Source organism: Lotus japonicus, chromosome 1 (assembly GCF_012489685.1).
Source record: "Lotus japonicus ecotype B-129 chromosome 1, LjGifu_v1.2".
NCBI classification, from domain to species: domain Eukaryota; kingdom Viridiplantae; phylum Streptophyta; class Magnoliopsida; order Fabales; family Fabaceae; genus Lotus; species Lotus japonicus.
Genome location: NC_080041.1, coordinates 80,359,056 through 80,383,926, shown reverse-complemented (window position 1 = coordinate 80,383,926; position 24,871 = coordinate 80,359,056). Strand labels below are relative to the sequence as shown.

The 24,871-nt window shown below is 37.7% G+C and overlaps 1 protein-coding gene across 1 annotated transcript; it reads left to right on the top strand.

Annotated features, from left to right (window-relative positions):
• Nucleotides 1-10,968: 10,968 nt before the first annotated feature.
• Nucleotides 10,969-15,738, top strand: LOC130718492 (protein DETOXIFICATION 27-like). Its single transcript, XM_057569095.1, has 9 exons — nt 10,969-11,629; nt 11,714-12,255; nt 12,477-12,563; nt 12,677-12,733; nt 13,712-13,950; nt 14,190-14,308; nt 15,213-15,299; nt 15,403-15,455; nt 15,713-15,738. Exons 1-8 carry the CDS (start codon nt 11,306-11,308, stop codon nt 15,448-15,450), a joined length of 1,503 nt encoding a protein of 500 aa, XP_057425078.1. The 5' UTR covers nt 10,969-11,305; the 3' UTR covers nt 15,451-15,455; nt 15,713-15,738.
• Nucleotides 15,739-24,871: the final 9,133 nt, after the last annotated feature.

Genomic DNA, 24,871 nt, shown 5'->3' with positions numbered 1-24,871 from the left:
AGACTACATAAAAAAACTTGATGAAAATCAAGGGGCAGGATTTCATTCATGGGTTTTGTCTTTTTATCCTTTGGCACTATGAATCACACTACTCTTGGGATAAGATAATGAATGAATGTCTGCTTACAATGTGAATACTAAATATGTTTATTTAATTTTGGGACAAAATAGGGAATTCGTGTTTGAAAAATCGGTATAGAGTGGTCTATAGTAAATGGATGTAGAGAATAATGTAAGAGAGATAGGAAAAAAAGAAAAAGTAAGAGAGAGAAAGTATGAGATGTGATAGATGATAAGAGGAGAGAGATAGAAATAAAAATAGATGGAAATGAAGTGTTTAAAAAGGGAGGTGTGTATATATCATTACTCTGGATGTAGATGATTAGGGAGACGATAATAGTTAGAAAAAGCGATAGACCATATAGAAATAGAAAGATAAAGAGAAAGAGAAAAATAGACTGTGTGGAAAATGTTGTTATTTTTGAGTAGTTTATGAACATGACTATTGAAAAATATATAAATTTCTTGGCTTGTTACTAATTTTGTACCATAGTGGTTTGTTGGTTTGAAAAAATCTTCAACCATCAACCTGTTTCAGGTTCGAAGCCTGCAATAATTTAAAAATCATTAATTTACAAAAAAAAAATAGTATATCACTTAATGCTATCACTCCAAACACTTATTTTTTGTCGGATTTTCAGCACTACGGAATAGATTTTTTTTTTTCTTTTCAAATTTTTTATGTTGAGACACTCAAAAACTGTCACAAGAGTGAATGTCGGGAGTGGATTGACACTTTAAGTGGTCTATAAATCGCAATATTCTTACAAATCACTGAAATCATAGTAATGTATCTCCACTTAAAATCTTATGATATGTAGTATTGTGTCATATCTTTTGTCATATCTTTTATATTATCTCTTCCTTTACTAATTTTTAATTGATGTGAGATTTCAAACTTTCACTTGCATTCGCAACAAATTTAGTTTTTTTTTAGGTAAGTCAAAATTGATATATAAGGGAGTACTATGGGTACTCCAACCATTTACAAAAAGGATAGAAGTTAGTAAAGCACCAACTACTAAATAAATCAGCAAGAGGAGAAAGCTCACGCAGGAGCAAACCAAAATCCGACACAAAAGATACTAACAGAAGTTCCCCACTAAATAAGTAAACAAATTGAAAAGTCCCAATGGTAGTCCTTATGTTAATAGCTCCACAGAATCTGCAATAGGAATAGCCAGGAAGATACAGGAGCGAAAGTAAGGATAGCTTTGCTGCATAGCTTTTGTGTAAGATAGTGCATCCAGATAGATAATATATAAATCAGAATATGTCACACTGATTTACAGGGCAGCAATAAGAAGAGCTGGTTGCACTTGCCATTCATAGAGTGAGCAATGGAAATCCTTTTTCCTTCCTCTGAGCCAGCTCCATGATCTAAATTGGATCCCATCCAGCACCTTATCAATGTCCAATTGATCATTCCTGAAGATGCTACCATTCCTGAGGTTCCATAATGCCCAAATTATCGCAGTCCAGACCACCCAAGCACATTGTTTTTGTGAATTAGACCTCCATGGATAAATATGCTGCAGGAAATGTTCTTTCCCATCCTTTGGAAGAACCGTATAAAATCCAAACCACTTATAACAGGCCATCCAAACATTCCATGATAGAGGGAAAGAGAAGAGGAGATGAGATGAGGTTTCCTCTTGTGACACACAAAATGGACAACGTAAGTCAGATTGTGAGGGAATCGCTTGTCTCTTCCTCAGATTGTCTCGTGTTTGGATTCTGTCATGGAACATCTTCCATGTGAAGGCTAAAACATTTGAGGGGGAGGGAACATACCATAAGCTCTTAAAAACATCACCACCAGTATTGGTACTCAGAGCAAGCAAACTGGCATAGGCAGAGTGAACCGTATAGATTCCCTCTGGGTTGGGAAGCCAGATCCATTTATCTGAAGTGTTCGCGGATGGGACAAATACTTGCAGAATATTCAATAGTTGATTGAAAAGCTCCACCTCAAAGTCTCTTAAGGCTCTTCTCCAAGTAAAGTGCCAGCTCCAAGTTCCAATTTGCCAAGATCCCATCTCTTTGATGGAGTGCTCCTTTTGTGTTGACAGAGAATACAGCCTTGGAAATCTTTCACTCAGTTTCAGATTATTAAGCCACACATCCGACCAAAAGAAAGTGTCATCACCTTGTTCTACTTTCCTACGCAATTGATCCTCAAACCACGAATCATTCCCTTGTGGGAAGCACATGATTTTCAGATCTTGCCACCACGAAGAAGCTTTAGATACATTTGGGCCCTTATACTTTGCACAAAGTACCTTATGCCACAAGCTGTCTTTCTCAGTCAAATACCTCCATCTCCATTTTCCTAATAGTGCTTTATTGAATCGTCCCCAATCCTTGATTCCCAAGCCTCCCTCTTCCTTAGATTTGCAATTTTTTTCCCAACTTATCCAAGCTATTTTATTATTATCTTCTCCTCCACCCCACAGAAATCTTCTCAAGATTTTATGACAAGTGTTAATTACAATCACCGGTGCCTTAAAGAATGATAGGAAAAATAATGGGAGTGATGATAGAACACTCTTTATCAGACAAATCCTTCCTCCAAAAGATAGCACTTTGTTCTTCCAAGAAGCTAATCTCTTCTTTATCCTTGATATCACCGGATCCCAAAAAGCCACCCTTCTTGGATTTCCTCCAACCGGTAACCCAAGGTATTTAAAGGGAAGGCCCTCGATCCTACAATGTAGTGTATTAGCAAAGCCTCTCAGAATCTGATTCCCAACTGCAATCCCAATCAATTTGCTCTTAAAAAAATTGACCTTCAGACCAGAAGCCAATTCAAAGCATCTTAAAACACATTTTAAGGTTAGAATATTATGTGGTGTTGCATCCCCAATAAAGAGTGTGTCATCTGCAAACTGTACCATTGAGACCTCCACTTCTTGATTCATACCCAACCTGAATCCTGTGAATTTATTGAGGTGAACCGCCCTCTTGAGAAGGCCATTTAAGCCTTCCGCAACCAATAGAAAGAGAAAAGGTGCTAACGGATCTCCTTGTCGTAATCCCTTCCACATTTTGAATTCCGGTCCAGGGCTACCATTAACCAAAACAGAGACTGAATTGGATTCCAAGCAACCTCTTATCCAGTTGATCCACCGGCTACAAAAATTCATCCTTTGTAACATATAGAAGAGAAAATCCCATCGTACTGAGTCATACGCCTTCTCATAGTCCACCTTGAAAATAACTGTTGGTTTTCTTTTCTTCTTTGCTTCATCAACAACTTCATTGACAATCAAAACACTGTCCAACATATTCCTCCCTCCAAGAAAAGCAAATTGATTCAAATCAATCAACTTAGGCAGCACTAATTTCAATCTTTTTGATAGAATCTTGGAGACAATTTTATAGATGCTTCCCACAAGAGAGATTGGTCTAAACTCATTGAGATCCACAGGAGATTCCGTCTTTGGAACCAAAGCTATGAATGAAGCATTGCTCCCTTTTGGCCATGCACCTCTAAGATAGAAATCATCTAGTACCTTTTTCAGATCCAATTTCAATAGATGCCAAAAGGATTTAATAAACTTGAAGTTGTATCCATCCGGTCCAGGGCTTTTGTCTCCATCACAATCCCAAACTGCTTCCTTAATTTCCTCCATATCAAATGGTGTCGTAAGGAGTGCATTATCATCTTGAGATAATTGATTAAAGTGGATACCATCTAGCTTTGGGGGCCTCTCATTGTCCTTGCCAAACTTCCTCTCAAAGAACTCTTTCACTTTTAACTTTATTGATGTCGGGTCTTCTTGCCAAGCTCCTTCCACGTTAAGTCCCACAATAGCATTTTTTCTCCTTTTCCATCTTATCAGGGAGTGAAAGTATTTAGAGTTGGAATCTCCTTCCTTGATCCATCTTGTTCTAGCCTTTTGGTGTAAGAGAGACTCGTTAAGTCTAGCAATCTTCCAAAACTCGGATTGGGTAGCTCTCCTTTCTAATCTTTCCTCCTCCGATAATCCCTCCTCATCCGCTTTTCTATCAAGATCCTCAAGCTTGCGGGCTAATGTATTCCTTTGTTGGTTTAGATCACCAAAGACTTCGGTGTTCCAAATCTTCAGCCGAGTTTTGAGGGCCTTTAATTTTTCCTTGAGAACAAATGCTCCCCACCCTTGAATTTGTAGCTCATTCCACTCCCTCTCAACATAAGCTTTAAATCTTGGGTCTTGTAGCCAACCATTGAGAGTTCGGAAAGGTTTGGGGCCCCAATCATGAGTAGAGATCTTAAGAATTAGCGGGCAATGGTCGGAGATATCTCTACTCATGACTTGTAAAAAACAGTTTGGCCAAGTCTCTAACCACTCCATCGACACAAGCGCTCTATCCAACCTACTCACCGCAAGTCCATTCGGTCGAAACCATGTGAACCTTTTCCCTACCAAAGGTAAATCCAATAGTTCCATGTTATTGATGAAGCTATTGAATTCGATTGTATCTCTACGGTAAGCATCTGAATCAGCTGCACTGCCTCGTCTCTCCTCAGAGGAACGGACAGAATTAAAGTCCCCCAATATGCACCACCGGTAAGTTGGAAAGCTGGTCTTTAGAGTAACAAGTTCTTCCCATTGTTGAATCTTCTCATGCATAGTACAGGAGCCATAGAAGTTGGTAAAAATACAAGGCAAACCATCTTCCCCCCACTCTCCTAGTAAGCAAATAAATCCCCTGCCTATATGCTCCTGAAACAGTTTGAAGGTGCTTCTGTCCCACACACAAAGCAAGCCACCACCTCTGTTAATTGCTGGTAAAAAGGTCCATTCAAATAAATCATCCCCCCAAAGTGATTTGCACAACCTCACATCAATGGTCTCCAACTTGGTTTCTTGGAAGCAGGCGAAATTCACCTCTTCCTTAATAATCAGCTCACGGATAATTCTCCACTTAACACTATTCCCCAAACCTCTGATATTGTAGGTAAGTATCCTCATGGATTATATGCCTCTTCCCCTCTTTGGCTTGTATTAGCTGCCAGGTTCTCCACATCCCTTTGTTCCATAGCCTGAATTCTATCAATCAAAGATTCCTCATTCCCTTGGTATGTGACACCAAGTTCTTTCCCCAGTCCCCATAAATGACTAGCATCAGTTTCCAGAAACTTGTCCCAGAACAGTTTATTGCAATTCATAATGCCAGAGTCAGATAATGAATTGCAAAGGGAAAACATATGCTGCCTAACCTCCTTGCGGTGTTCCTTCATACTTGTGTCACTTGAGCGAGTGCTTCTGTGGCTGCTACCTGAGATTCCTCTTGCATCCTCTAAATCATCCAACCACGAAGGTTCCTCCCCACTGCGAAGTAATTTTGGCACTCCGTTTCCGTTCTGAGAAGCAAAAGCGTTGTTCCTGTCTGTTGTGGAGTTTTGTGGTTCTGGTTGCTCCACCACTTGATCTAAAAGAAAAGGAGATTTCTCCCTTATATCCAACGGTTCCCCTATACCATTACATTCAGACCAATTCTCAATTGGGTCGGAGGGAGTCATGACCCGTCCTGATTCCCCTTGGCCCTCTAATTGGGCCTCAAATTCAGTGCATACCGGCCCAATAATGTTATCAGTTTGGTTCAAACTAGGAGGTGGGCCCCTCTTCGTTGACTCTCTCCTAACAGACCCCGAGAAACAATTAGCATTAATAGGATTCAATTTTGTCAAGCTAACAAACTCTGTTTCACGCTGCTGCATGTCAGTATCAACGTTCAACTCTTGGTTATCGTTGACCTTGTCGTTTGGCTCCCCCTGTCTTCGAGAGTTACCACTATCATGTTTCTCTGTGGCTTTCTCAGTCTGTTTCTTATACCCTGCTGTCTTAATTTCCTCTTCTGTATTGCCACGCCTACCGCACGTGATATCCTTTGCTAGGGTTTTGGAGTTGCCGCCGTCACCAGGGTGCCCCTCGTTCTCCCAGCCACCGCCTACTTCATCTTCTCCGATTGAAGATAATCCCTCCTCCTTCTCAAGCCACTCAGAGTAAGTGTCTTCAGAGGACGAGCTCGAAGCACATCGACACTGAAGTTGGGGTTCTTGCGTGGCTAGTTCTTCCACCATCCTCACCCAATACACCACACCATTCAGCCTCACCCTCTTTGAGATCTGGATAGACTCCAATAGTGACGTTCTCACCTGCACTCGCGCCACATCCAAAGAGCTAAACGTGGTGGTTCTCTCATCGACTGAGATTAGCTCCCCAACACTTCTCACCAAGGATTCAAAACACTGCCTCGTCCAGAGATTAAGGGGGACCCCTTCGCACCTTAGCCACACCACTCTGTTTCTTGGAACAATAACAGGGCTCCAGGGTTCGAATGAAGAAAAGTGCTCGTTAATCCAATCCATCTCATTCGATAGCATGTAATCTAACTCCCTTCCTTCCTTGCCTGTGAAGAGCACGAGGTTATCTCCCATTGTTCTAACTTGGATTGAGCAGGCACCCATGAGCAGCAATTGTTCTTGCAAGGAGTGTGCTTGTGTAATGTCCTTTATTTCTCCAACATAGCTTCTCCCCAACCAATCTCCAGAGCATGCATCCAAGTGAATGTCTAGGTCCACATTATCCACTACTCTTGTTGACCCTTTCTGAAAGCTCCTTCTTTCCCGGTCCTTCGTGATGTTATGATCTACCTTGCTAGTTCCGTGAACCAGTGCATCAATGTATGATCTTTTAGAATCCTTCACAGTTAGGTTTTTTTGGTTCTGGCTCTGTTGTTGCCCCTTCCTAACTCCTTTAAGATCACAACTAGTATTGTTGGATGCCCCTGAGATCACTGGATTCTCTCTGTTGGCCTTCGTGAACCTGGGGAGATTAACAAAGAGCTTTCTTCCCCCCACCACCAGCTTATCCAGTTGTTTCACCAACTCAGAAGGATTTGAGACATTCAAGAATCTCACAAATCCAAACCTGTGACCGTACCGATCCCTCTTCTGAGGAATGAATATCTCCCAGACTCTGCCCCAACTTTGAAATGCCTTCCACAGTTCTAATTCTCCAACGCAAGTAGCAATGTTAGAGAAGAAGAAGGAAGTGATGTTACCACCACCATCCCCTTTGAGAGAACTCCTTCGGCCTCCCACCCCACCCTTATCTCCAGTGCTCCAGTAGTCCCGCCGCCCTGCACCTGTTTTCCTCTCCCTCCATACGTTTGCTTTACGTTCCCTCTCCTCCCTCTGTCTCTCTCTCCACTCTCTCTCTCTCATTGTTCTCTCTCTCTCGCAACAAATTTAGTTACTATGTCTAACAGGACTTATAATTTAGTGATTGCGTTTTTGAAACTAACTTGAGTCACTTAAGAAACTAACAAAAAACCTAACTCGTCATTTAAATTAGTATTTGCTTAATTCTAAAATTTGTACATATTGATTACGACATAATCAACAATGCTAGATTATACAAATTAATTAGAAAAACCACACGACAAGCTGCAGAATAATAGAGAATGAAAATAAAACCAGAAGAGAGTGTAAGAGCGCAAATGCATGAATTGAAAATCAAGGAGAAAGGAAAAGGGATGAAAACAAAAACCACTAGAGAAATACATGAATTGGAAATCAAGGAGAAAGGATTAGAACCATCAGCTCTAAGCTCTAATAATAGCACTTGCTAGAGTATGAGGGAAGACAAAATAGGAGATAACTCTATAATAATGAGCTTAATAGATGAGACGAGAATAATGATCCTAAACTACATTTTAACTAAAAACCTCAAGATAATGAGTCAGTGTCTTCACATATATATATATTTTCTCTAATTAGCCTGTTATTAACTAATGTAAAACTTATTAACTCACTTAAAATTTTGAACAAGTCGATCATTATGGTTGCCACACCTTGTACTCAATACTCATCTTTTATTCATCATAACATAATAACATAGGGTGAGAATCCTCTCAAAACCAAAGAACTCACAATAGAAGATAAACCCAGTAATTCATTGGGCACAAGTGTAAAAAATAAAATAAAATAGAAGAAAGAAGGACAAAAATCCTGACATTGAAATTACTTTAAGTTGGGATGAAGATTAAAGGGAATATAAAATTGTTATCAATATTATTCTATAGTTTATCCTTCCTGATACAATAAAAAACAAATTACAATAAAATATGATTACAGTATATCCTACCTATTTGCATCTCATTTCTAATTATATTCACATTTCTTCATAGAGATGTGGACATGTGGTGCAGAAAAGTCTAAAAGCATGAAAACTTATGGATACAACAAATAGTAATGACATGTTACCTTTGACTCCGTCATGGTGGTGCGGGTATAATTTGTGTGACGCTTATTAGAGCTTTATGGAGAAAGGGGTCCATGACATTCGAAATGCACGACAGAGTACTCACGTCCTTCCCTTTTGTTTTTCTTTCTATCTTTCCAATAAAATCTCTGAATCACAACTACTCTTCCCCACAAATCAAATCAAACTCTTTCAGATCCATCTTCCTATAGCATTAATCAACAGGATGATTTTCTTACTACCATGATTCAGAACCCAATCATGAAACACTGTATCAATCAGTTTTGTGGCCAAAAGGTTATGGAAAAAAGTTGGGGTCATGAGAAAACTCTGTTTGGAGGGTGGTACTTACTTGCATGCAATGCGACGGATAAGGGATCATACGAGAGAGCTGTTATTTAGCGATTGCTTGGGTTTCTAAATCATGGTAGAAAATCATGCAGTTGAATGCGAGAAAGATGAAGAGTTATTATTGAGTACACTCTCACATTTTAATCTCGATTGTTATCATAATTATTTATAAATATTTAAGATAACAATGTTTAAAATAATATTAAAAACAGAAAATATATATTTTATTGACCCTATACATGCTAGTATGCTACCATGCATGCAAACTATTTCATCGGTTCGTGAGTATTATTGTAAACTTGATCGTTAGTATCCCTATATAAGATTGTAACATTGTAACCCTAATAATTGTGTTCAGAAGATAATCAATAAACAGAACTATAACTGCTCTATAGTCGCAGAGGTAGGCAATTTAGCCGAACTGCGTGAACAAAACTTTTGTGTGTTTCTCTCTACTTTTGATTTGTATTCGTATTCGTGTTGTTGTTCCAAGTAAACTAGGAGACCAAGTTAGATTAAAATAATCTAATTCAGCCTTCACTAAAAAAAAGAATATTTCTCCATTGTTCGATTTTACTTTCCTCTTTACATCTTCCTTTACATGTAGCCCTATAAATGTTGACTTAATCATTCTTAATGAGGCTTCTATGGGAAAATCTAATGCACTGCTGCATTAGAGCATCATCAATCAAGTAATTTAGTAGAGTTGTTACTCTTAATTTTTTATTATTTTTTATAATTTTTAATAATGTCACGTCAACTACTCTACTTTAATCAACCCTGTTAACTTTTTACTCCGATCAAACAATTTTGAAAAGTTTTTTAAATAAACTCCACAATCTACCCCCCACACTTTTACTCCAACTCACTCCAACTCACCATTTGCTATGCATTTCAACTTTTTACCATATAATAACAATATTTTGTCTAGAATTCTAAGCTTAATAGTTGCTCTCTGCAGCAACGTGTGCAAATCATGAGAAAAACTCATCTCAAATAATATGTTAGCTAGTGAGCAACCATGAAAGTCCTACTGATGTCGATGCTCTTAGGTACTCTTTCCATTCACTTATTGACACATGCTTCATAAATAATTAGTTCTCACTTTTTTTTTTCAATTTAAAATAGAATGAAACTAAATATTTGTGAGGAAAAGTACTCATACTATGAGAATATTGAAAAATTATTCGTCTCATCTGAATTAAATGACAGACACCTTCCTACCTTTTAGGTAATCTTTTATTATTGTCATGATGTTGTCCTATATCCCTACATAATGAATGACCTTATTGAGGGAGATCCTCTCGGTCCACAAGCACCCAAGCTACTCGGACGTCAATCCTACTTGTTTAGAAAAACCATTCGAATTCTGACTGTGGTGGTGCATCTATTACTAGGGTTGTCCATCGGTTGTTTCGGGCCCAAAAATCGGTTTTCATAAGGTGAAAATGTCCAAAACCGCAGCTCTGCCACCGTCTGACACAAGCTTATTCCAGGTTCGTCAGTTTCAAGTTCGTCAGATCGGTCCTGGCGGTTTGCACGTTGCAGATCCATAAAAAAATTTTGAGGAAAAAGTTGAGAGGAAGAGGAAGGAGTACAGATCTACACCAAAGGAAATTAAATCCATACCAAATCAAGATCAAATCGAGGCCAACAAAGACCAAATCACTACAAAACACAAGGGAAATGAAACCCTAGAACCTTCGATCTTCGTCTTCGTCCTTTGATCTTCCACCAATCCACCTTCAATCTTCGATCTTCCACCGTTGATCTTCGATCTTCGACCTTCGATCTCCCTCGACGACGACAATGGCAAAGATCTCAGCGGCAACATGAAGGAGATTGTCGTGTTTCTTGGTTGCACGGTGATGGGACACAACCCTAGTAGGAGAATAAGGAAGATGGAGTGGTGGTTGCAGTGAGAGAATGAGGAAGAAGAGAGAGAGAGATTTAGGGTTGTGTAGTTGAGGTTGAGGTTGCTACAGTGTTTTGTCTTTTGAGGCTTAAGTTTTTTTTTTCATATAGGCCTGGTTCGGTTGATTGGCAGCCCAAACTGAAGATGACTGAAATTAACCTCCCAGAACCGAAAAAGTTCAACCATTCAACACGTCAACGACCCAAAGGACCAAAAAGGCCTTCGGTTTGGGTCGAGTTTGTTTTGTTTGGACAACCCTATCTATTACCAGTGACTAGAGAATGTTTGTATAACTGTTAGCACAGGTGAAAATGTTATCTTCTTGAAAGGGAACTTAACTTTTTAAGTATGGTTGTGTAGTTTTTTTTTATATTGAAGCAAAGAAACAAAAAAACTACAACATCAAGACCGGAACACTAACAACATCTATGAACAAAATGTCATGCAAGCCTCTAGGAAAAGTGTGATGAATCAATTGAAGTCAATTGTAGAAGAAGCCCGCAACTTTGCAAGAAAGTATGCTACGCCTACCATGTTCCCTTCACGAGCAAATGCTCCAAGGAAATCTCCAACCGCAACAACCTTTTGATAACGACACAATGATCGATGTAAAATGATGCTAAAGGAAAACCGCAGCTCTAATAAGCTGGATTGACAACAAGGAACCGATGAAACCGCCCCTAGCTAATATTCCCGCTGCCAACAAAAGTGTAAACCATAGTAAATGACTACAAGATATCCAGCATCACCAAAGTCTGTCAGCACACTAGTAATGGCGAATGAAGAAAACCATCCACTGATACAGTCAACGCTGCGACCACAAGAACCGACTTCAAAGTCAACCACTCAGCTGCACTCTCTAATCGAACGAACATGTTCAGAATCAAAGAAGCTATGGAACATTGCTGGCCCTTCCATCTTCAGCCGCCTCGCCATGTTCTCCATCACCGTCGTCACTCAGTCATTCTCCGGCCACCTCAGCGACCTCGACCTCGCCGCCATTTCCATCTCCTGCACCCTCCTCATCTCCATCACTTTCGGTTTCTTGGTACAAAACCCATAACTTCCTTCATTTCTACTACCAATCAATCACGCTTCCAAATTCATGTTCTTCTCTTACTCTCTAGCTTAGCTCGGAATGGCGACGGCGCTTGAGACCCTTTGCGGCCAAGCTTACGGCGCGGGACAGCACCACATGCTAGGCGTGTATCTGCAGCGTTCGTGGGTTGTTCTGTTTCTGTCTTCGATTCTTCTGCTGCCATTGTTTGTGTTTGCTACTCCTCTGTTGGTGCTCATCGGACAGCCGCCGGAGGTGGCGGAGCGAGCGGGTTTGGTGGCGATTTGGTTGATCCCGTTTCACCTGAGCTTCCCGTTTCAGTTCACTTTGCAGAGATTCTTGCAGTGCCAGTTGAAGACTGCGATTGTTGCTTGGGTTTCAGGGGGTGCTTTTGTGATTCATGTGATTTTGAGCTGGGTTTTTGTTTACAAGATGAGGATTGGGATTGTTGGGGCTGCGCTTACTATTGGTTTCTCGTGGTGGCTCTCGGTTTTGGGGATGCTTGGGTATACACTGTATGGTGGGTGTCCATGTTCTTGGACTGGTTTTTCTGATCAAGCTTTTGTTGGTCTCTGGGATTTCTTCAAGCTCTCTCTGGCTTCTGGGGTCATGCTTGCGTTAGTATTTATTTCTAATAGCATGTTTTGATCGACTTCTTTTTCATCAGAATCAATTATGACACACGAAAGCTACTTAGAATTGGTTTTGGTTTCATAATGAGTCGTAGAAATATTTTCAAACATGTTGTAATCCTTTCTCTCACTTATATGCATTGCCTTGCTTGAGTTTGAGGTTTTGTTAATGTGATTCTTACAAAAGTGTTAATGTCACAATGTAGGTTAGAGAACTTCTATTATAGGCTTTTGCTTTTGGTGTCTGGTTTTATGGATAACTCTAAGATTGCTATTGATGCTCTTTCTGTCTGGTAAACTTCTACTTTCTTAGTTTTTTTCCTTTTTCTTTTTTTACCATGCCTTCTGGACTTCTACTGTAACTTCATTTATTGGGGTTTTGCTGAATTTTGTTCTTGCTTGGCAGTGTTACTATTTATGGTTGGGAATCTATGATACCGCTTGGATTTTTGGCTGCAACCGGGTATGTTGATGGTTGTAAGTCTCACTTTCTTCCTCTCTTGGAACATGGGAAATTGTGGATCGTTGCTGAGACAAAACTTTTAACTAGATTGAAAAGTTAATTGCTTGAGAGTTATGGTGACCGAGTTAGCATATACTGTGATGTGCTTGTCAAGTGGAATAAATGTTCAGAAGCAGAACCCTGTGACCCATATAAAACCATTCTTGTGTGACTGTGTTGATTGAATCTGGCAAGATGGACTGATTATACTTTAAACTAGAATTTGCTTCAGTAGTGTTATCCCCCTATAATTGAATTTTGAACATGCTATAAGAGATAGTTATGATTAACAGTGATTCTCAGAGGGGACTAAGAGCAGTTTAGTTTGACTTTTGAGGTCGTTCAATTATTGAGTATCGTTTATATTCAGTCTTATTCTCCTGTTGCTCTCTTTGATTGTTAACATGCTCTTCTTTATCTATTGTGACAACTGATTATTGTTCTACAACATTATAGTAGTGGGAGACTGTTGCTAAAACTTAGTGAGGTGAATCATATGGTATCGATTTTGATATGAGTTTTCTATAGCAGCAGCATTGTGATCTTTCTCCTATATTTTCTGGAAGCCCTAGCAACTTTTGATGTCCAATTTTTCCTTATTGAGATCATTTTTTTAGCAAGTTGTCAATTCCCAAATATGTTACTTACCTACTTATGTCAAGATATACATTAGTTGATCTGTCGGAGATCATTATCCACATCAAGTGTGTACACATCTTTGGCTAAAAAATATGAAGCATTTTCATGTTTCAGAAATTATATAAATCACTTGATATAACCTCTGGAAAAGCAAGAGAGCTGGTATAGAGGATTCGAGAAAATAGTAATTTCTTCATTATTATGTCCAGGCAAATAATTCTAGAAGTAAAAAATTCATTATTTATGCAAAAGAAAACTCTGAATTCCTCACTTTTTATCGTTTGACATTGTTCAACTTAGGGTGCGTGTATCAAATGAGCTTGGCGCAGGCAATGCAAAAGGGGCAAAATTTGCCACTGTGGTTTCAGTGGTAAACACTGTACTAGTGGGATTTATATTTTGGTTGATAATTATGGCCTTCAATGAGAAGCTTGCTTTGATCTTTACATCAAGCTCATCTGTAATCCAAATGGTCAATGAACTTGCAATCTTGTTGGCTTTTACCATTCTTCTTAATTGCATTCAACCAGTTCTTTCAGGTCAGTATCTATTAAACTTGTAAGGCTATGTTTTGATACTCGTTGACCTCAATGTATACTGATGCTTCGACATAAAAAGTGAACGAAACTCTTCTTAATGCATTAGGATGATAGTCCATTGACATTGCAATCAACTGGTATCCAAACACACCAACTAAGTTCTAATCTTGAATGTCAATTTTCTGAATTGAAGACACAATTTTTAATGTTGTTTCTACTGCGGTTTCTGTTGGTTTCAGGTGTAGCAGTTGGATCTGGTCGGCAAGCAGTGGTAGCTTATATAAACATTGGTAGTTACTACTTGGTTGGAATACCTCTTGGGCTTCTCCTTGGATGGTTGCTACCTTCGGCTATTGTGGTAAGTGTACCTTTGTTATTTATAGGGTGTTTGGATGTACATTCCTAAGAATCATAATTGATTTTTCATTATCAAAATTAATATTTAGGTGTTTGAGTATTCCTTTCACAATTAATTATAGTTTCAAAATCAATTATGGAATGAAGCTTCAAAACTTATGCAGTCGTTTGGGTAAAAAACATAGTTAAGCGCTTATGGTAATAACTAATAAGCACCTATCACATAAGCGCTTCTTCATAAGCTAATTTAAGAAGCTTATTGAAGTAACCTCAAATAGCTTATAGGTATAAAGTATAAACACTTATTTATATAGTTATCTCAGAAAATTTTGAAAATAAGCTAAAAACAACTTATATGGAGGTTATAAGCTATTTTCAAAAGTTTACCCAGTTACTTGTGTGAGCAATTATTCTATAAGATAAGCTCAAATAAGCTCTCTCAAACGAGACTATCGTCAATTGATGTTGTCACTAAATTTCACAATACTACCATAAAAAAATCATTTTTCTCGAAACATAAATCATCTCACTTTTACCATAATCAATTCAATCAAAATCAATTTTGACTTTGTTAATCCAAGCACGAAGCATAGTCCACTCTATTCTTGCATAAGTTGCGATGGTTTTATAGTATGTTTGGATCAACTTCTCTTTGCTACTACTCACAGTCACAGAACAGAAAGTTTCTCTCCAAAATCAGTCCGGGTTCGGCTCAATTATAGAAGAATTTCGAAACATGCATTCACTGCATTATTCGCCAGTTATGAATGCAAATAATATGATTAGGCTAACCTTACACCAGATATAGGAGCTCTTAAAAGTGCTGAATTATGAAGGCAATACTTGTATACTTTATGCAGTGCCCCTTTTGATTTCTATGCTGTTTACTTTTTTAAACGTGTCAGGGTATGTGGACTGGAATGATGAGTGGAACGGTGGTTCAAACATTGATCTTGGCTATAATTACGATGAGATATGATTGGGAAAGAGAGGTAAGCTTTCCAACACTGTTGAACTGAAACTATACTGTTTTCCTTTTCATGGTAAGTGATAACAGAACTTGTAACAACCATGTGGTTACTTTATCCTTCATAGGTACTGAAAGCCCAGATTCTTGTTAAGGAGGACACAACATCGAACTAATGAATGTAAACTTCAAGAGTCATTGCTATTTTTTTATTATTAGAGAATCCAATTAATGTTAATTTTCTTTCAATAAGTACTCTTTCATTAGTTGTTCCAAATTATGATCCCATTCTTTCACTATTTTTGTTTGTTCATTCTAAGGATATTCATGGAGAGAATCACTCTTCGTAAGATTCTAGACATTAGTGAACAGAATGGTGACGGCTAGATTCATTCAGCCACTACTAAGATTTGACTGTTTCCATTCTTGTTAATTCAGCTGGGGGTCTTACAAGTTTGCTTACATTCATGAGCTGCAAAGAATTTGTATAATTGATCTTATTGGTATGGTTCTACATGATCAACCCAGGCGTTGTGTGAAGGTGTGATCTTCAATCATAATGGTGCACTCTGAACTCTTTGTCTTCTCTTTTTATTTTGGCATGAGAAAATTACCGTGAAATACGAAATTAATTAGGTTTATAAACAACTAAGACTAAATTGAAAAATGTTATATGTAGGAAAGGTTTCAGGGAAAAAAATGTTTCTTCTATGGTCTTACTATTCCTAAATTTGAGTCAACTGTATATTTGATCTAATGGTTAATGCTAGTAAAAGATAACTCCCTTGGCGCTGTCTACCATGACCCTGTAAAAATGTGGTGCACAGTTGCCACTTGCCACACCAATTATATAAATACTCACATATTTTGGAGTAGAAAATTTTACATTTACCCCCCTCACATATTTCTGGTTGTTTGTTAGTATGTAAGAAGTGGACAACAAAAATATTCTGGAATGTAATTCAGATGAGACAACTTCACATTTCTTAAGTCTAAGTTCCGGAAAACTAACCAGCACCATAGGGAATTAATTGCATGATACAGCAGCAGAAGTTTGAGCTATAAAGTGTAGAAAAACTAAGTAGAAAGTTTGGGGTCCTTTTACTTCTTAATTTGAAGAGTATAAAAGTGTGTTTGTGTGTGTTTTACAAGCATTGGACATGTTAAGTAGATTGGAATGAGAAACTTCACTCGTCACCGACGACTTACCAATTAACATTTACAAACGATTTACTTCCATCATGTCGGTTGTATACTTGTTGATTCTTAACCTTAGCAGCAGGCAAACTCATTAGAAGAGACATATTCTTTTATATATTCTTAGGACAGCTTATTCTTTTATGTACTTATAAACGATCAATTGTATTTAAGAGTATTTTTATGGTTGAACGAGTCAAAGACATGATCCTCACACTTGGACACTTGTAATCATGTGGTGAGGGGAAATTACATGGTAGTTCTAGGGTAGGGTTTCTAATGTATATCAGCGAGACTTGCCTAAAAATGAGACATGTTCACATCAATACATATTCAGATATTGAGTTAAGGATTTTTACATCATTCTTAACTTTGTCTCTGGCTCTCTGCTTAGTTCCCTTCGTGAACATTAATGCTCTGTTTGGATGTAGGGGTGAAAATGAAAGGAAGGAATATAAGTGGAAAGAATATAAGAGGAAGGAATATAAGAGAAAAATGAGAGGATTCTTAAGTTGTTTGGAATGAGAGAAAAAGAATGGAAAATGAATGGAAAAGTGAGAATAATAATAGTGAGTGTGCTGGGCAATTACTATTTTATCCTTATCATGTAAATCCTTTACTTAACATTATTTATTATTATTATTATTATTATTATTATTATTATTATGACTATTTTATCATTTTACTTATAATTACGTAAAAGTACGACTGCAATTTTTAATCCCTTTCAAATAATATTAATTATTAAGATTATTATCATTAAAATTAGTAATTTGTAATATTATTATTATTATTACTATTATTATTTACCTGTTATTGTTAATTAGAGTGTACTTAGGTAGTATTTTAAAATAATATAATAATAACAGGTATGATTTTTTTTTTTTTAACGTAACAGGTATATATGATTTTTCAAAACAAGGAATGAATGGCATTTACGTCATCTTGATATTGATGCCCCTCTCATGTGCATTTTCTCAGCAATGGAGGGTGGAAAACTGAAACTCCACTGTTCATGTACGGTTTTCCTCCCCCATCCCTTTTCCTTCCTCTTCCAAACACACGAAGAGTCAGTTTTCCCATCCTTTTCCATCCTGGCCTTTTCCATCCAGGCAAATTACACCGAAACAAACAGACTGTAAGTATTGTAATATCTATACACGTATTCATGCATACTAATTTTTTTAATACTTACTCAACTCATATGTCCTATCAATGGTGAGTACCTCTTTTTTTTTTTTTTGATAAGCCAAAAGAATATATTGAATGAAGTACAAGGGGTACTTCAACCCAAAACAAAGAGGATGAGAGAAAAATAGAAGAAAAAACAATCGAAGGAACTACAACCAAAACCTTAAGAGAACCCCCTCCCCAAGGAAGCACAACTTACTAGAATATGTCTCGTTAAAACCTTTCCAGGAAAACCCCCTTGGGAAAAATCTGGAGAAGAAAAAAGAGTACACATTATAGGAAGCCACAGTGTCACCTCCAAGGGGAAATACAAAACCCACCCAAAAAATGAAAAGACTAGCAGATCACTATCACCCGGAGTCATACTAACACCAACGATGCCAAAGAAGGAGCCTCTATACCAATATAACAACCATGCATCAGGAACAGCACAGAACAAGAATCCTTCGAACCACCATGACATGGGAGAAAAGAAAATCATCAACACTTGTAGCAACCCACATGTAACCTTAAATCCACTCAACCAGCCAAGCATTAATAGGACCCAACACTGCAGAGGTAAAAATCTTGTAAGATTCATCACTGTAGCACGTAGAGCTAGGAATTAGCCCTCCAAAATTTCTCCACTATAGCCATTGCTTCATCCCACAACCGTAAAGACCTGAAAATTACTAAGAAAACGCGCACACAATATATTACAGTTCGTTAGTACAAAACACAGTACACAACAACTCTTTCAACAGAAATTGGCCAGCCTATAGAGCATCAACACAAGAAGCCGGATTTGAAATCCATTCGAACAAGGAGTAACTAAAGCTGCAATACTTTGCTTTTAACCATAGCCAAACCCTGTACTGTACCAAGTCAAGAAGCCTATTCCAATCAACCACCTCCCCTTTAAAAATTCTACAATTGCGAGAATACCAAATAACCCCAATTGTAGCTATCCAAATTAGAGAAAGTACCCTCTTCCATGATTTATTTCCCTGACAAATGCTTAGGAACTGCAACAGATGTGATTTTCCATCACAAGGCAACGCTGCCAAATAACCAACCCAGCGCAGGACACCACACCAAAGTAACCAGCTCATCGGACAGCAAAAAAATAGGTGAGAAATTGATTCCTCAGCGTTAGAACACACTGCACAGGACGCATCAGTTCCGCTTGGAATCGCATTCCTTTTCCTCAGTTCATCTTTAGTCTGCAGCTTTTTAATCAACACTCTCCAAGCTAAGGCAATTGAGTTTGACGGAGCCTTAGAGGCCCAAAGGTAATCAAATAATCCTTCATGAGACCCTGCAGAAAAACCAGCCAAGAATTCATAGGCAGAAGACACTGAAAAAGCTCCTGAGCTCTCTTTAACCCAAACCCACCTGTCTGGTTCCCCTGGCTTTGGAGAAAAACCAGCAAAACACCTTCTTAGTTCAATTATTCTGGCTTGCTCCCTGTCTAATAGGTTTCTGTTCCAACTGAAATTCCACTCCCATGAGTTAACATGCCATTCCCCCATTTCACTGACAATAGCGTACTGTTGAGAAGATAGATTAAAAAGCCTTGGGAACTTGTCCTTAAGAATTCCACCCCCCGTCCAATCATCAAGCCAGAACTGCACCTCACTGCCATCTCCAACCCTGCGGCACGAAGCCTCACTAAACCAGCTACCTTGCCCAGAACCAAAGCAGACTGAATTCAGGTCCCTCCACCAACGAGAGTCACTACTTTTAACAGAACCTGAATATTTGGCATTCAAAACTCTACACCAAAGGCTACCTTTGTCACATAGCATTCTCCACCGCCACTTAGCAAGAAGTGCCCAGTTAAAAACCTTCCAATCTTTAATCCCCAACCCTCCGTCACTCTTTGGTTTACAAATGTCTGTCCACTTCACCCACGAGATTTTTTGGCTACCATCTACACCACCCCACAAGAATCTCCTTAAGATACTATTGCACTTTTTAATAATTCCTGCTGGCATCTTGTAAAAAGACAGGAAGTATAACAGGATGGAAGAGAGCACAAATTTGGGGTAAATGGTCACATTGGTCCCTAAATGTTCCCTCCGACTTCAAAGTCGTCCCTAGAAGAATTTTATTAGGCTCGCGGTCCCCAATTGTGGTAAAAATCAGTCATATTAGTCTCTGACGTTAAAAACCTCTAACGAACGTTAACCCAATTAATAAAAGTCAACATTATCTTTCTAATTTTCTTTCACTTTGGTTCCTTTCTTCTTTCTTCTACCATCTTCACCCCCTCCTTCCATCATTTTCACCAAAAACTCTTCCCCTTCTTCATCAACCCATTCATCTGGGTTCGAAGTTTATGAGGGAGGAAGAAAACGGGAAAAGGGGTTGAGATCCGCAAAAAGATTGAAGTTTGAACTTGAAATCGCTTCCCACTGTCCCCAATTCATCAACGGGTAGATATTTTCAATTTTTTACAGAGAACAGGACCAAGGTGCATATTTTCCACTTTCTTGATCTCTTCCTCTTCATGTTCGCACCGATCTGGTTTGAGATTGTTTGGATTTGTGGTTTTGGGTTTTGCAACTGGGTTGGGATGATTCAATTTCAGAAGCAAAAGTGAAGATCACGCACAAGCAGAAGCATGTAAAAGTAGGATTTTTGAGTTGTTTGGGATGCTCCATTATCAGATCTGTAATTATCACGCACATAGTAGGATTTCTATGTCATGCTCCATTATCACATCTAGTTGAAGAATGAGTTGATGAAGAAGGGGAGGAGTTTTTGGTGAAGATGATGGAAGAAGGGGGATGAAGATGATGAAATAAAGAAGAAAGGGACCAAAGTGAAAGAAAATTAGAAAGATAATGTTGACTTTTATTAATTGGGTTAACGTTCGTTAGAGGTTTTTAACGTCAGGGACTAATATGACTGATTTTTACCACAACTGGGGACCGCGAGCCTAATAAAATTCTTCCAGGGACGACTTTGAAGTCGGTGAACACATTTAGGGACCAATGTGACCATTTACCCCACAGATTTGATTAAACATACTCTGCCGCCGAATGAGAGCCATTTTTGTTTCCATTTGGATAATGGTGAGTACCTCTTACTAGTGTCAAATTTCTAATTTCAAAGAAAATGTGTGAATCTTTGTTTTATAGGAGTTAAATGGATTTGACTCTTTTATAGTGAAGGTAAAGTAAGTATCATGACTAACAATAATGATTTCATATTTCAAAAGTGAATAAAATAATTCAACTAAGGAACGTAATGCTTATTTTACTCTCTAAAATAAAGAAGTCGGATTTATTATTAGAATAAAACATGTAACGTTTTCTATTACCAATTTTATCAGAATGAGTTTGCTCACAATTTTTCCAGTTTAAAAAAAAAAGTTTGCTCACAATTTTATTTGTTGGGGTTTTACCTTCTTGGTGGAAATGGAATCCCTTCCTAGAAGATAACTCTCTTTCTACTTTTATTTCAATGAAACGAAAGAAAAGAGTTTCCTATATAAGCAAAAAAAAATTCTTATTACTTTCTACTAAGTACTAACCACCAATATCCTATCTTTCCACTTTTCTATAGATCAACGGTGGTTATTAATTGGCATTCACTTTCATACCTACTTTTTAAGTACATAGGAATAATACTAAAACAAGAATAACGAAACAACATTGCATACTAGGGCTAGGTGTGTAATCGGATCGGATTGGTTCGGATTTAGGGGTGATAAAATGTCCGAACCAATCAAACATGTTCGGTTTGAGTTGCTTCGGATTTCATGATTTTTACTTCTAAATTTGAACCAAACTAACCCGATCTCAATCGGATTAGTTCGGTTCGAAGGGTCAGATTTAAAATAAAAAAATATATTATTTGAAAATATGCATTAAAATTATTCTAAAAACGTGAAAAAATATAGAAAATCCAACATTTTTAAAGAACGGAACATTCGGTAATGACATAATTCACAAAATCGAAATAAAATTAACATCTCTAATACAAATATAAATATGTAATGTAATGGTCTGAAATTATTTGAGCTTAATGTAAAACAATTCTTAATTCATTGGGTTGTTTCGGATTGATCGGTTTTTCAATCCCTAAATCTAATACCCGAACCGATGGTGATCGGATTCAGTAAAAAAAAATCCGAACCGAACCAATGATCCAATCCAACCCACCATAATGTGTTCGGATCGGATCGATTTAATCGGATTTACGGATCGGACCATACCTGCTTACACCCCTATTACATACGTACACTTACTTACCGGTGTGGTGTGTTTGGCAATTAGTTATGCCCATGCGAAAGTCTTCTCATTCCAACGTACAATCAGAGTTGCTCAGCATTCCTTACTCTTGGTTTTCTATGGGGTGCAATCGCATTCATTAGAACCCGCCTATCAGTATATGTACTGTACGTTTTATTCACAGTGAGTGAGTGAGTGAAGTGAAGTATTACAATATTTATGTTGAAATTCACAAAGAGTAAAGAATTCACACTCCACTTTTTTTTTATATTTAATTTTCATCATTTTTTTTTCTGCATTACCTATCAATTACTTATTATACTCATGTTTCTCTCTTCTCTTCTTATTTAACTCTTGGTGTGATCGAGTGGAAATAAAGTAATATTCATTCACAAAAACACAAAAAGTTGTGATACTATCCCCTCAATTGATATTCTAAACTTCTGATCATATACTCTTAGTTCTATTTCTATTTATAAAAAATAAAAAAAAAAACTTTATTTTTAAGACATTAATTAGATATATTGATTTTTTTTTACAACAGAAAACATTTTATTGAATGCAATTGATTATGGGATCATAAACCTCCCATATAATTTGAAGACACTACAGCACTCATGGTAACACTCACTCCATGATTTTAGACCCCTACCAGAAACAAAACTCCCTATGTACTGCGTAGTTTAGCGACTGATTTAGCCTATTTAACGACTGATTTGGTCGGTCGCTACTAGACTGTTTTTTGATAGTGTATTAATCCTACCAAAAAAAAACCATAACGAATCAAGACCTTTTGAACCACCCACACCTGCCAGGCTGCCAGTACCCCAATTACCTCAGCACCTTAAACCACAAACCAATACACCATACATGCCCCCTGACCCATGCAAACCATACAAGAAAAAAGAAGCAAACAGATACCCCCTGCCCCCCTGCCCCCAAAAAAAGTTAACTTATAACCAAAACCAGAAAAAAAAAACCATGCCATACCAGTAGCCAAAACCAGAAAAAACCTATCATATTAATTGGCATTCAATTTCAATTTCATACCAACTTATTTATTAACTTTTTATAGCATATCATAAAATTTATAATATATATGTTAAAAGAATTCAATATATTAATGATAGGATATTTGTTTTTTTATGTAGAAACTTTAAGCGTTTATTAAATAAATGAGATTCATAAATGTTTGTAAGAAACTAGAATTGCAAATATTTTATAAATTTTAGTAATTTGTACAATACTAAATTGAGATTATTTTTTAAAATTATCAATAATTTTTTAATAACTTCAACATAGAAACATATTAATAAGGGATATAAGCTCAAGTGGTAAGAGTTAGGGAACATATGAGTTGGGTGGAGGAGGTCCAAGGATTAAATCCTAGAGGGTGCAATTTATTTTTCCGATGTAACAAAAAAATATTAATAAGTTTTATTGATTTTTAAAAATTTATAATCTTTTATGTTATATGATATGATTCAATCACAGCAGCTTGGAATATTTTAATCACACCGGTTAAAAAACCAATATAATAAGAGCATCTACAATGGGAGTATGTAATGTCAAATACATACTCCCACCAATATTTATTACCATTGGAGCATATTTTTAATTTCAACATGGTTAGTGAGGGTATGTGAGAGTAGATACTCAATTTAATCATGAAAAGTGTGTTTGCATTTACTATTGCTTAATGTAAAAGGTTTAAATAAAACTTGCAATTAATAAAATATTTTTTATATAAACTTTTAAGAGTTGTTGGGTTAGAGTAAAAATTAATAAAATGATGTAGATGATGTGATATTATTGGGAGTTGTAAAAAGTAAAATGTAAATACTTTAGTGAATATTAAGGTTAAAAATGCTCTAAAACAACTCCACGCGTGAACCATGAATAATGGGCCTCACATACACTTCTTATTGGAGCTGTTTTTAACTCCCACAATTTGGTGGTAAAAAACTAGCATAAAAGTTAATAATAATAATACAATTGAGAGATATGATGAGATGATATATATATATATATATATATATATATAGGGAGCATATCAGGTGAGAGGAGTGGTTTATGGTGAGAGATGAGAGCATTGATTTGTAACCGTTTGATTAAAATAGATGGTCCAGATTTGATTTTTATTAAAACACTGTCACGTGGTCTACCCTGTTTTTTCCATTAATTTTTGTGGCCCTGAAGCATCATCTTCTCCTCACTCTCGCACTCTCTCAAGTCTCAACCCAGGGCATCGATGAGGGATTTGGACGACAACGATGGTGTTGATCCCGGCGTGAACGAGCGATGGCGGTATTGGAATCAGAGGGGACGAGGCGGCGGCGCTGTACTCGACAAGGAGAAGCGGCGGGGGTCTTAGAATGGAGGAGGAGAGTGGCGGCGATGCGCTAGCAGAGCGTGGTGGTGGTTCGCCGGAACCAGAGGAGGTGATGGTGGCCGGTTCAGATCTGAAAATAGAAGGGGACACTGGCCGACGGCTACGAGGAGGTTTCAGATTGTTCACGTTGACGATGACCCCCCTTTTGCCTTGCGGCTCCACTTCACAGCCACATGAAATCATGGATCTTAATTGCGACATCGAGGAGGCTACCGTCTCAGTCTCTGACGGCGGCGAGGAGGTTTCAAATCGTTCAATTATTCAATTTCCTCAAGAATTAAGCAGAAAATCTCAATTCTCAACCCCAATTTGATAAAATTAACCTAATTTCTCAATTCTCAACCACCCACATCAGAAATTCCTCAGACCATTTTTCCGGCCACATCTCCGCCAAAACTCCATAGCCGCGGTCAAGCTCCACCCCTCAAACCATTTAATTAACAGATAAGCGAATGAGGATGATGAATAGAGAGGATTGGAGGAAGAACAACAGAATAAAGGCGATGACTTTTGGTAAGATTTAGGGAAGAACAATAGAGAGTAAGAAGGGTTGCTTGAGATGAGGGAAGAAGAAAATGGAATGAAAAAAAAAACGTG